The following is a 13,579-nucleotide window of genomic DNA, read 5'->3' as shown; positions in this document are numbered from 1 at the left end:
TACAACAGACCCTTGATAACTTAAAACCTCTATAACTTAAAGTATTTTATGTTTCCCTTGGACTTTAACTCGAGGTTCTACTTATTCCTAAGTTTAACTTTATACTGAGTTAAGTAAGACTGTTAATGTCTAGGAAATTATTAAAAAAATGTAGTTATTTCATATTTAATGTTAAATTTGTTTCTACAATAATGTTATTTTTCTTGAGATTTCTCCTTTTCATGCACTCTTTGATGTCCTTTCAAAACTTGTCCGGACTGAAATTAGAAAATTTCATAATGTGATTACAATTTAAAAAAATCTAAATATCTATGTTCACAAAAAACACTAAAAATACTCTGTTAAATAGTTTTGAGTTAAAAAAAACCCTAATTTAAAAGAAAAAGTGTAAAAAAACGTGTAACAAGCTGTAAATGTAAAAGTTAGTGTTACCTTGAAGCCAATGCCACATATTTCGCATACATAGTCCCGTTTGGTGATACCACCAACATGGCGTCTCATATGACACCGCAAAGCTCGGACACTGCAGTACTGAAAAATACAAAATTAAACTGCTTTCAGACTTAACGAAGTAGATTTTTTAAGAGATATCTACTCTAATTTGTAACCTGGGAAGACACTTAAATCTATTATTTTACACTTGGGGAGACACTTAAATCTAATATAATTATGCATTTGGGGAAACACTTAATTCTATTGTAATTTTACCCCTGGGAAAACACTTAAATCTTTTATTATTTTACACTTGAGGAAACACTTCAAAACTTAATTTTACACTTGGGTCGACACTTAAATCTATTGTAATTTTACACTTGGGGAAACACTTCAAAACTTAATTTTATACTTGGGTCGACACTTAAATCTATTGTAATTTTACACTTGAGGAAACACTTCAAAACTTCATTTTACACTTGGGTCGACACTTAAATCTATTGTAATTTTACACTTGAGGAAACACTTCAAAACTTAATTTTACACTTGGGTCGACACTTAAATCTATTGTAATTTTACACTTGAGGAAACACTTCAATACTTAATTTTACACTTGGGGCGACACTTAAATCACTCAGGGACACATTTAATGTTTATTTTTTTAATTACCAAATATAAGTGAGACAATCATTGATATCTCTCATAAAAACTACTAAGTGTCACCCTTAGATAAGTTATTCATAAATTATTTAACCTGTCGCGGACATCGCGTACATTTCAGCCTGTTCTTTTGAAGATGTACTGTCTCATTATGTCTATCTCTTTCTTTACACGTTAGAAATCCTTTACCACAAGTAGGACAGCAATAACTGAAATCAATAAAGAATACTTGCTAAGTATTTAGTAGTAATTATATCACTATAGATAATCTATATATGTAATATCTATACATCTATATAGAACTCCCACTTTGCAATATTTGTCTGTGTTTGTGTGCGATAATCTCATAAACGGTTTAACTTATTTTGATGCAGTTTATACTATCTATACTATTATAATAAAGCGTAAACACACAGTTTGTTGCCTAACATGTCAGCAATTACAGCATATTTTTGAATAATTCTTTCTTTAATAAAAAGCCCTACACTTACGTCACGCTTTAGGCTATATATTTTAACGCCATTAAACTTAGGGGTACATATTTTGGATAAAAACCCTAATGTGGGAAAGAGACCATAAGTTGCTGCCAACATCAAGGAAGCAAGGTTGTCATCATGTCATATAATTTTGACATTTGCAATTGATAATTTGACAGATGTGAACAATAAAATAAAATTTTCATAATTTCATGCGGATTAATTCGCACGGGAACAGCTATTTATTATATTAAGTTTGATTTAATGTTTAGTGTTTGTTTTTTTTTTTTTAAATTATTTCTATAATAAAAAAGTTAGGAGATTTTAATGTCTAGTGTAAATTGACCTGTAATTCCTTTAATTTACATTTCAAATAGGGTTCAGTTTAGACTGGACAATTTAAAATTCTCACCGTAGTAATTGTGGATCTATATGTCGTGCTGAAATACGCAAATGTTTGCTGTAACTACTACTTGTTTTGAAGAATTTCTCACACGGCTGACAGTAGTGTCTGAAACTGAAGTGAATCATGTTTACTACGAGCTGTTGTTTACTTTGTTAGCGTAGTATTTAAAAAAAATGGTCGTCTGTAACAATCCCGCGTGTACATATTTTTACCAGCTACCCTCCTGTGAAAGTTCATTCGAAATCGGCCCAGCCGTTTCGGAGATTACCCGGAATAAACGCGGCTTGCAGACAGACAGACAGAATTTTTTTTTAAATGAATTTTCGTTATCAGCAGTTATCTTCCCGAAATATGGAATTTTTCTTTTTGATATTACAGACACTCCAATTTTAAATGTATAGATTATAGTATGTTTATGGTTAATGGTTTCAATTGGTTTCTAGTATACTTACATGTTTTCTTTAGGAGTTGTATTATGTACTGTTGTTTGGTGGGTAGACAGAGAACTGCGACAGGAGAAGTCTCTATTGCACACTGAACATGTCACTTTGCCGCGATGCTTCTGTCTATGGTATTCATATTTACCTCTGCTTCTATAATTATATTAAAAACTCTGTAGCTCGAGACTTTGCCCGCGTATAATTTAAAAAAATTAGTAAAATAGCCTATGTCACCAGTGATAACATAGCTTTTACATGGTGCAAGATTTTTGAAATCGGTCCAGTAGTTTTTGAGTCATTTCAATACATAAAAAAATACAAATCTTTCCTCTTTATAAAATTATTTTTGAAGGGAGATATCTCTCATGTTAGACTATGTACTATCACCAACTCCCCTACCTTATCCTAGTCCTGTATTGGCATCAGGTTTTCATCCTTCAAAGAACATCATCCGTCATCTCAATCATCACTCCATCATGTCACATTTCACACAATACTTCTCTTTCTATGTCTACCTCTACCAACGGCGGATCCAGGGGGGCGACATGAGGGTCATGACCTCCCCCCCTGAGCTGATTGGTCAAGAGCTTCACAAAATATATTTACATGTTTTGTCAAGCTCTTGACTTGACCACACCTATGTGACCGCTCCCCTAGCGCCAAAGCTGGATCCGCCCTTGACCTCTACCGGTACACACACTCATAACTAACATCCTTCTTGTTATATGCAATCCCTCAGGAGACTATGTTCTATTTTTGTGCCAAATTTCAATAAGATATGTTGAACGGCTGCAGGGAACTATGAGAAACAAAATAATCCCACTAGAACTGCAACATTGAGGATTCTAGAAAATCTGAGTTCTTCTAGAATGTGATTTACATCTGTACCATCTACTAGATATGTTGAATGTATTTGGAGATATGTAATAAAATATTCATCATCATTATCATCACCAGCTCACTACATGTCCCCACCGAGGGGCTCGGAGCCTACCCTAAGTAAGGCGTGACTAGGCCATAGTCAACCACGCTGCACTGCGGGTTGGTTGATTTCACACATATCTTTGGATTTCTTAGCAGATTTGTGCAGGTTGCATCACGATATTTTCCTTCACCGTAAGAACGTCGGGTAAATTATGTAAATATGAAAATTCGAAAATCACATTGGTACAGCGGGATTCGAACTCAAGACCTGTAGATTACAAGTCAAGTGCTTAAACCACTGAGTAAATAAAATATTCATCCATCTTAATTTTTACATTTATATTAGTACTAGTTTTCGCCCGCGACTCAGTCTGCGTGGAATTGAAAAAACAAAAGTAAGTAGCCTATGTGTTCTACCAGACTGTCCTCTACATCTATACCAAAATTTCATCGAAATCCGTTTAGCCGTTTAGCCTACAAACTCTAACAAACATCTATCCATCCATCTAAACTTTCACACTTATAATATTAAGTATTTTGATTAATTAGTAAAAGGTAACTTACTCAAATTTTTCCTTACATTCTCTGCAATTGTATTGTTTGTTTGGTACTCTCTTCTTTTTACTTCTTACTTTCTTTTTTGTACTCTTAACTGAATTCTTTAAAGTATCAACACTAATTTTGTCTTTCAATTCTCTATCTGATACATTTTTGGACAACCCTAAATCACTTTTGCCTAATTCTTTGTTAATCTGTAGATCAGGGTTGCCAGGTAACTTTAGTTCTTTTTTAGCAACATTTGTTTCTTCAATTATTTGATTATCCCCAAGTGAAAATGTAAATATATAACAGGAGCCCAAATTTGAACTGCTTTGGACAGATAATGGTGTTTTATTTACCTAAAAATAACATACTTTTTAAATTATTTTTATTGAATCTTTCAGTTCAATGTAGGCCAGTCTTAATCATGTTACTGCATTTTGAGGATCTAACACCCATCTCTATAGATATTCACAGGGCAGGTCACTGCTTCTAATTTTTTAATATTGCAAGTTTAAAATACCTATCATCAAAATTTACATGATGAAATTCAATTAGGCATGAAATAATACGACTTCAAACCTGTACAGTTAAATATAGAGGTCAGTGTAATAACTCAATATAGACTGTTAAAAAAGGAAACCATGAAAAGGTAACATAGCTATTAATTATCTTTATAAAGTTATTTTGTCTCTGTCTGGCTGGCATTTATATAAAAAAAACATGTTGTTATATACATACTAATATAATAATAAAACATGTAACACACAAACTGTAATAAAATACATAAATAAAACCAGCCAGACGTGATTCCCTCAGCAGGGGTGACCAGAAAACCGAGGCTTAGGGTGAAAAGGAGAGTAACCAATGGACTAATAATTATTATTTTATTTCAAACCTAACAATCAGCTCATATAATTGCTAGTAAGTCACTTATACTATTAGTAAAAGAACAGAATATAACTAATATTTTACAATTACAAAATTCAGTGAGCAAAGTGCAACATTAGACAGCTTTTAAGGTAACGGTAGTCAATCCTTCCCGCTAAATATGTAGAGAATGATATCGGAGCCGGCTCGCACCTAACAACCATTTTTTGTAAGAATAAAATACGATTATACCTTAAAATGTTTATCCAATATATCTTTAGAGTGCAAGGCCCTTTTTCTTAACTTTAATAAATGTTTTAAACTCGCCAAGCATTCCCAACATAACTTCGATATTTTAATTTCTGGTAGTATCATATCCATAATTCCTGCCAATTGTGTCGACATGCGAAATAATTTTCGATCATTACTTAAACATACTAAGCAAAGGCTTTCCATATTTCTTTATTTTTAACTGATAAATTCGTGAAACATTGACTTGACAATATATTCTTTTCATGTCAATGTCAATTTTGTTTACTTCAAATGTCAAGGTTAAGTTCAAAAATGTTGCCAGATACATAAAAAGAAACAGCTGTTTTCGATTGTGTTCCGATCAACGCAATAATTTAACTGAAGGTACTATTCGACATCTAAAAAAGAATTTGTCCGAAATGCATTTTTATGCAGTATTGCAATTTTATACAAAAATAAATATAATAGCGGCTTACCTTAAACTGTATACTGCATAATTTAGTGAAGGAAGGAATCTTACCTTATTTACTAAAGATATTAAAACAACCAAATAAATTAAAAATAACTTTAATGAATTCATATCAAATGCTGAAAAACCTGTATGGAAAATACTATTGTTAAAATCACCGCACATTTATCTTAAAACTAAAATCTGAAGGCACTTAAGTTATTGCTTTGAACACTTTATTATGAATATATCTTAACACTTAAACAAGTTATATGGTAAACTTGACCATATAGAGAAACGTAACTACAAACTAACGTAGTTTTGTTTAGGCTTTCAAGCCGTATAATATAGATGTTTCTATATGGATAAAATTCATTAATAGTAATTTATATTAGAAATTACATACTTGAGAAAAACTTTACAATAACTGAAATGTGATATTTTATTTTTTTTTAATCTACAGTTATTTGAACATTGTATTTTGTACATTAAATGTAAACTATGAAATACATTTAAAATGCGTTGTTAAAATGGTCGTAAATAATTCTATTATTCTACAAAATCCTATATTAATTTACACCAACCTTACAAAAAAAATATTGAAATAACATCTTAATAAATCTTAAATGCCACTACAAGATAGTATTTAAAAGTTAGTAGCAACCAAAAATAATTCTAAAACATGTGTATCTCTAACTAAAATTACATTAAAACAATCACATTTCAAATGCTTTGTTAAAATTAGTGACATCGTGAGCACCAGAAACATTTATAACAACTATTGCGAACTATGTATATAAAAATACTTTATATTGAAAAATGTAAATATCACTTTAAATTTGTACATATAGTAAACCTTTATTTACCTGTTTCAACAAACTGTAAAAACTCTCGAAATTATAACATGGCCAAAAGACTGGTATCCTATTGTAAACTTATGACGTCAGTGTCTAACATAAATATAGAATAATTAAAGGTCTTAGGGCCTGTCCCACCACTGGCTGATAGAGACTCAGATAGCTTAAAAATGATAAGTCAGATAAGGGAACAAAATCCGATATTTCCATCACTGTTTTACACATCAATTTACAATTTGGTGAGACAGGCCCTAAATATTCAATTTATTACAAGGACAAATCTTGTAAAAGTTATAACAGCTAAATTTTTTTTTAAATAACCAACATTTCTGTTAATGTATGACTGCCGTTTTATTACTCTATGACATTCAAAAAGTTATTACCGCATTTAAAAAACCAATACATATTGTAAATTAATGAAAATCTCAAATATTATATGAAAGAATTTTACCTAGATTTAGGTAAAAGAAAAATTACTAACATGACTTCTATTAATTCATTTACCATCTTATTTCTTCAAAAATAAAAAAGTCAGGTAACAAACGAAATATTTAAGTTTGACAATTCGGACAATTCTTTGTTTTTATTTCTAATTCCGCCAACTGTCGTTGTAGATGCATTATTGTCGCATCTTTCTGTTTTAATTGAACTTTTAAACTACTTATTGAGTCCTCCAACGCACCATAAACAGCCTGCACTTCAGGTTGGTAAGTAAAAACTTGCGGAGGTTCATCCAAACAGAAAAACTCCCTCACAACCGGATGATTTGGTAATTTCAAAAGTACTGCATTTACAAATATTTGTAAACCACGAACTCTTTCTTCTAGGAATGCCGGTTCAAAATTATCACGGAACCATCTTTTACCAGGCAAAGGGAGCAAAATATTAGGTAATTCCGATTTTATTCTAGTATATAAACGTACGAAATCTGTATATCTTCGGAAAACTAACCAAGATTGGTCCCTTTTGTCATCTTCAACTTTCAACTTGTAAATAGTAAACCTTGCTCTTTCCTCCATCACTTCATACCCAACTATGGGTATTTGTAATGTATCGAATTTTTTAACCTCAGTACTATGTAAACTTAAATCTACATTACTTATACTATTTTGTACATTCCTACTAAAATCTCTTGAATAGTTCTCATTTATATTACCCATTGATTTATAATGACTGCGATGGATTGTTTTTCTCTGATCTATTTCATTATCTGAAGTCGATTCTTTGTATCTTGCTTTATAGAAATTATTGAACTGGACAATCGCGTTCTGACAATCGTCACTAGAAGATGACACCTCATTGTTCATGCTATCTCTTTCCATCAAAGGGATGGTCCTATTGTTATCCAAATTTTGTACAGTCGCCATTATGTTCCTGTAAAATAAATAAAATATGTTATCTCCAACTTAATTATTCACAGTCCCCACCCTTAGACTTGGAAATAATGCTGCAGTGAGGGACTTCACACATATCTATGAATTTCTTTATATATGTACATGCACCACGATGTTCTCGTAACATCATATGAAATTCAGCACATTGGTACATGGCGGGATTCGAACAAAGATTACAAGTCAAGAGCATAACCCCGGAGTCACAAATGTAATAAAGAATCGAACAATTTAGTCCACAGTCCAAATTTTTGTCTGTCAGTCCGCAATCCGTGTTTGTTCCGGGTAGACTGGTAAACGGCTGGGCCGATTTCGACGTGACTTTCACTGGAGGGTAGCATATGGATAGGCATAAATTCCGCGATGTCAAAATGACGTAACGGATCCTATTATGATGGAACTTTGACTCAAAGATAGCTGTTAGATGCATGCGGGAATTTGATAGACGACTTTTTTAAAAATGCGCGGTAACGAAGTTTGCAGGCGAAAGCTAATCAACATAAACACGTCTCAGTATTAAACCGGAATCATTGACTTTAGATACCATCAAAGTTTAAGTTAAACATTAATTGAATGGAATGTCTCCGACCATTCACGTCAAGGTCATAGAGGACGAATTTGTGAGCAAACTGAATTCAAATTAAACTCGTTAAAGCCTTGACATATAACACGATATTCTACCAATACATTTAACGATGTGTCTCCTTTAAAATTAAAACCCTAATTTCATTTTTTATATATATTTAAAGGTGTTTCAATTAATTAGAAAATATCCTTATAGGATACTAAATACTGCTTAAGTATCTAAGTGTGTTAAACTAATAAATCAAAAATAGTGACATTAAAACAATTAAACTCATGTGAAGTCAGGGCACATTACTAGTCTAACACAACGTTATACAAGTTCGTTGACTTCCACGTACCGCTGAACAGATAACTGTTAAAAAGTGCTAATAAAAAACTTATAAATAATTGTACCTCTTAAAGTGACGTAGTCACAAAAAAGCACTGAACAAAAAAGTTCAAATATTACGCCTTTCATGTAACGATATTTTGATTTTATTAGTGACTTGATGTTGCCCGCGACTTCTACGCTAATAAAACATACGAAAAACAAAAACTACGTATCCCTCTTAAATCTGACAATATTTCGGGATATACCATATCCTAATGTGTTACTCCAGACTTTGTTTTATATGTATGCCACATTTCAATATGCTTTACCAATGCAGAATCATTGAGTAAATATGAATAAACATAATAGTTTATTCCACACGGTAGGTTACACTGGTAGCGGTAGACTTAGAAAGAGAGATGGATTGCGTGAAAGGTGACATGATCAAGAAGGGAGTCATGACTGAGATGATAGAGTTATTTGGAGGACAAAAAGCTGTTGTGCCAACCCTACGGGAGTAGGATAAGAAGGATGGTGATGATGAATTATCATCAAACTATTAAGTTTGTCCCACGGGAACCATAACAATTTATAGGATAAAAAGTTGCCTTTGTTTTCTTCCAGATTATCCTCTAAAACATTTCATTGTAATCCATTAAGCTATTTAGGCTACAAACTCTGAACATCCTTCCATCCAAACTTTTACATTTATAATATTAGTGACAAGTAATAAATAAAACTCTAAGTACATCTGTTTCGATCCAAAGAAACTTAGAAAATGCATAAAAGAATGAAAATACAAATTAAAGAAAACTGTACACATCTTATGAAATATGTTGGAGGTTCAACATCATCTCAAAGCCTTCCTTCATATTTTTTAAGCCAAGCAACAACTAAAGCACCTAAAATTGTGTTCATAATATGTTCTGAGCCATGACATTTGAAAACCTCAGAACTAATTAACAAGCACTTCAAATAATTATGCATCTTAATTAGTCTGAAGCGAGTGTTTTAATTGTTTTTAATTACATGAACAGTTATTACGGAGAAAGTAATGCACAAGTATTTTGTGAAAGATGCTTTATTTTTTTTAATATGGCAATAAATGGTAATCTGATCTCTGCCTACCCATCCATTTACTGTTTGCAATACAGTCAGCCCTTTGAACTATATAACTCTGATTAAATTTAGGTGATAAAAAAGGTTTGTTACCATTTTTGGTCTAATTTTCAACCCCCAAATAATGAAAATTAGTGTCTACTCAAACAAAAATCAATACAAATCGAGAAATTTACAAGTGTATAAATTTTAACTTTATTTGCGACGAGCTGTCGCCCGCAAATATTATGCCATTTTGAGAGAGCAAATTTAAAAATAAAGCATAATATGTCAGCCACTCTATTGCAGACCTTCTATTAAAATCTGGTCGAAATCGGCCCAGCCATTTCTGAAATAATCCGGAACAAACGCGGCTTGCAGACAGACAGATGGATAATATTTTTAAGTTATCAGCAATGCAAATACATCATTTTCCCAGAATCTGGAATTTTTCTTTTCATATAACAAACAGACACTCCAATTTTATTACATGTATAGATAAAAAAACTTATATTTGACCCTGGTATGTGCGAACAAACCCTCAAACATCCATACAAAACAAAAACGTCATAACAATAATATTGAAAAATGTTTACTATAAACATTCTTTGAAAATAAACAATAACATTCAAGGGTTTAAGAAAATATATAAGAGAGTAATTGAATAACTTGTAACTTAGAGGGGTAGGGAGATTGTTTATTTACCCTATAGAAGACCTACAAGATATCCAGATCTCTATCCTTCCATCATTCCAAGAAATAAGTGAGTTTTCATTATTGAAAAACTCATAAAAACATATCCTTCTCTTGATAATGTGCAGGTTTTGATGGAAGAAAGCCACAGTTACTTTTTTTATGTTTATTCAACTGATTTACGAACGTATTTTCGATGTTTACCTTTTAAATTCATTTCAATTTGCAAATTGTGGTACATTATAAAGTTACTTACTTTAACCGTTAAATCTTCTCTGATATCACTGCGCACAATCTGCTTCAAGTTTAGCACATTTGTGTTTATTACTCCACAATAGTTCGTATTCAACAACAGACATTTTCACAATAGAATGATTGCGATATGACGTCAGCGTTTCAATATCGAATTAGTGTAAACTTCTGTTTAATAAATTACCAAATATCCTTGGAGATAACCAATTAAGCAATAAGGAATTGTGATATCTATTAATCGAAAGACAAACTTTTATTAAAATGACGCTTTGCAAAAACTTGTGACAAATAAAAAATAGAGACAAGTGTTGTCGACTTCAAGTTGATGATAAAATCGATTTTGGAAGATCGATTATTTTCACATTTGGCGATTTATTAGATTTAAGAGAAAAATCATTTTCCTAAATTAAACAGCAAAATATTCTATGTACAATATTAATTTTAATTGTATATATTATTTTATTGTTTGGCTTTGTCTTAATCTGCCTTTTGTTGTTTTACATTTTATTTTTGACAAATTGTCAAGTGACAGATTACAGATCGTAACCAAACAAAAACAAACGTTGTGTTATAAAGTAGAAAAATACTATTTTTTGTTCAAAATACTGACTTTTATTAATTCCTTAATAATATAAGTATTGGCAAATGATCTACTGGATCTTAATAAAATAAACAAGCAGTTATTTACTATATATTTATTTGGAGAGAAGATTAAACGATGACTGAACTAGAGTTATCCAATTTAGTAACGATTAAATGCAAACAGCAGGCGATACGTGCAGTACGTTTCAACATTGACGGTTCTTATTGCTTAACATGCGGCGCAGACAAGAAAATAAAACTCTGGAATCCACATCGTCAATTACTTTTAAAAACTTATGGAGGACATGCGAATGAGGTTTTAGATGCTGCAGGTTCATGCGATAGCAGTCATATAGTCTCTTGCAGTACTGATAAGTCTGTTATCCTATGGGATGTGGCTACTGGCCAGCCTGTACGTAGATATCGTGGACATGCTAGCTCTGTAACTTGCGTAAAATTCAATGAAGAGTCATCTATGGCTGTCTCTGGCTCCGTAGACAATACAGTTGCCTTTTGGGATGTTGTAAGCAGAAGACAAGAACCAGTACAAGTTTTAAAAGATGCAAAAGACACAATAACATCTATACAAGTTACGAATAATGAAATTTTAACATGTTCAGTGGATTGTCATGTACGATTATACGATATACGTGTTGGTAAAATGATATCTGATTATATCGGACAAATAGTAACATTTGGTAGTATAACGCATGATGGACAGTGTTATGTGTTAAGTTGTGCAGATAGTACTGTTAAGTTATTTGATAAAGATTCCGGAGAACTGTTAAATACTTTCTCTGGTCATGAAAGTAAAGATTATCTTCTAGAAAATGCTATTAATGAGAAAGATAGTTTAATAATATCTGGTTCTGCAAGTGGAGAGATATTGTACTATGATTTGATAAGTAGTAAATGTGTAAAGAAATTAATACATAATTTAAATAAACCTGTTATATCTGTTAGTCATCATCCTACTGATAGTTACTTGTTAAGTGCATGTGAAGATGAAATAAAACTCTGGGGAACTAAATCTATGGAAGAATAATAAACATGATGTGAACATTGCATTTTTATTTCTATAATCTGTATCCCAGAATTAACAGTAATATAGTCTACAAGTTTTAAAGCATAATTCCCAGTACAAACTTGTTAATAATGCAGGCCAGGTAAGGATTGTATGAATACACTAGTACCAGTTCACATTACAACAATCGAAAGCCAGGTCAGTTATTGAGTGCTACTCTCCAACTGTACTGGCCAAGTATAAACTAGGCATAATGATATACAAAACTAAAATTTGAATATAGTGTTAATGTTGCCATTTGGCACATAATTAGTATAATTTAAATAAAAGGTCAAAGACTGCAAATGACAAACTTCTTTTCTGCTTTTTCGAACAATTCCTTATCTGAGTGCGCGGCAATGCACACGCCATTGTTTTAAAACACTTTTTACTCGAAGTGGTTTAAGGCACCTGTGACTGTGACACCCTTGTAATTCTGTTGTGGATATAGATAGAAAGTTGATTTCAACATCAATAAATACACCGCAATTCGTTATATTGCTAATATCTTTTTATTACACCTAGTAGTTTACGAATTATATCTAGTTGAATTACATACTTTTTTTATAAAAATGAATGTTAAATAAGTTTCGAGAGGGATAAAACTTATAGCCAAAAGGATAATCCGTACAAAAAATTAGTGTAAATTCAAAATTAATGAGATCAGATTCCAGTTTTAACAGACAAACAATTATGAGCTATAATTTCATTAATGTATACTTTCTAAACGTAACATATTTTACGCAGTTCAGTGACATTGACAAGTTGGCAACTCGTCCATGTCGTTACGATTCTGCAATCGATTTTATAATAGTTTTTGTTAACGTCATATCGTATGTATTTTTAAATATACCAATCATTTAATAATTATGGAACAGGAAAAGTTTAAAGATATTTTAAGAACCAGTAATTTAATACTAATATTATAAAAGAGGAACGATTCGTACTTTTGAATGTATTCGATTCACGTAAAAACTACTGGGCCGATTTTTAAAATTGTTGATATTTTTAAAAAAACATGAGAAACTTAGTATATCTGCAAGTAACGTAGGCTGTTCTCTTTATTATTAACAAAAACGCGAGCAACAGCTAGTCAACCAATAAAGACGTAAAATGCTTTAACTTCTCTTGCATTGTTGCATAGGTTTTCTGAGATAATTTCTCCGAGATAATTCTAATCTATTTATACATATATCTTACTTTTCTTGACCGCCGCACATTGGGCTGTACCCAGTTGCTCCATAGACAACTTTATCTGATGTTTGAAATGTCTCTTTTTTTTGCTTGAATGTGCTTTGTA

General features: G+C 31.7%; 3 protein-coding genes across 3 annotated transcripts; 1 reads left to right on the top strand and 2 right to left on the bottom strand.

Annotated features, from left to right (window-relative positions):
- Window positions 1-162: 162 nt before the first annotated feature.
- On the bottom strand, window positions 163-5,450 carry LOC106107885 (zinc finger protein 93-like). The gene is made up of 7 exons (XM_013288895.1): window positions 5,001-5,450; window positions 3,903-4,237; window positions 2,427-2,567; window positions 1,981-2,085; window positions 1,187-1,301; window positions 433-531; window positions 163-257 (listed from the first exon to the last, which is right to left on the bottom strand). The coding sequence occupies exons 1-7, from the start codon at window positions 5,202-5,204 to the stop codon at window positions 195-197; spliced, it is 1,062 nt and encodes a 353-aa protein (XP_013144349.1). The 5' UTR covers window positions 5,205-5,450; the 3' UTR covers window positions 163-194.
- A 1,101-nt stretch (window positions 5,451-6,551) lies between these two features.
- On the bottom strand, window positions 6,552-10,939 carry LOC106108161 (sorting nexin-16). Its single transcript, XM_013289254.1, has 2 exons — window positions 10,639-10,939; window positions 6,552-7,679 (listed from the first exon to the last, which is right to left on the bottom strand). The coding sequence occupies exon 2, from the start codon at window positions 7,670-7,672 to the stop codon at window positions 6,857-6,859; it is 816 nt and encodes a 271-aa protein (XP_013144708.1). The 5' UTR covers window positions 7,673-7,679; window positions 10,639-10,939; the 3' UTR covers window positions 6,552-6,856.
- A 331-nt stretch (window positions 10,940-11,270) lies between these two features.
- On the top strand, window positions 11,271-12,281 carry LOC106107881 (WD repeat domain-containing protein 83). The gene has a single exon (XM_013288891.1). It carries the CDS (start codon window positions 11,353-11,355, stop codon window positions 12,259-12,261), a length of 909 nt encoding a protein of 302 aa, XP_013144345.1. The 5' UTR covers window positions 11,271-11,352; the 3' UTR covers window positions 12,262-12,281.
- Window positions 12,282-13,579: the final 1,298 nt, after the last annotated feature.

This window comes from Papilio polytes, unplaced genomic scaffold, assembly GCF_000836215.1.
Source record: "Papilio polytes unplaced genomic scaffold, Ppol_1.0 DF821845.1, whole genome shotgun sequence".
Taxonomy (NCBI): Eukaryota; Metazoa; Arthropoda; class Insecta; order Lepidoptera; family Papilionidae; genus Papilio; species Papilio polytes.
Note: the sequence above shows the minus strand (reverse complement) of the source record. Positions and strands in the feature narration are given on the sequence as shown.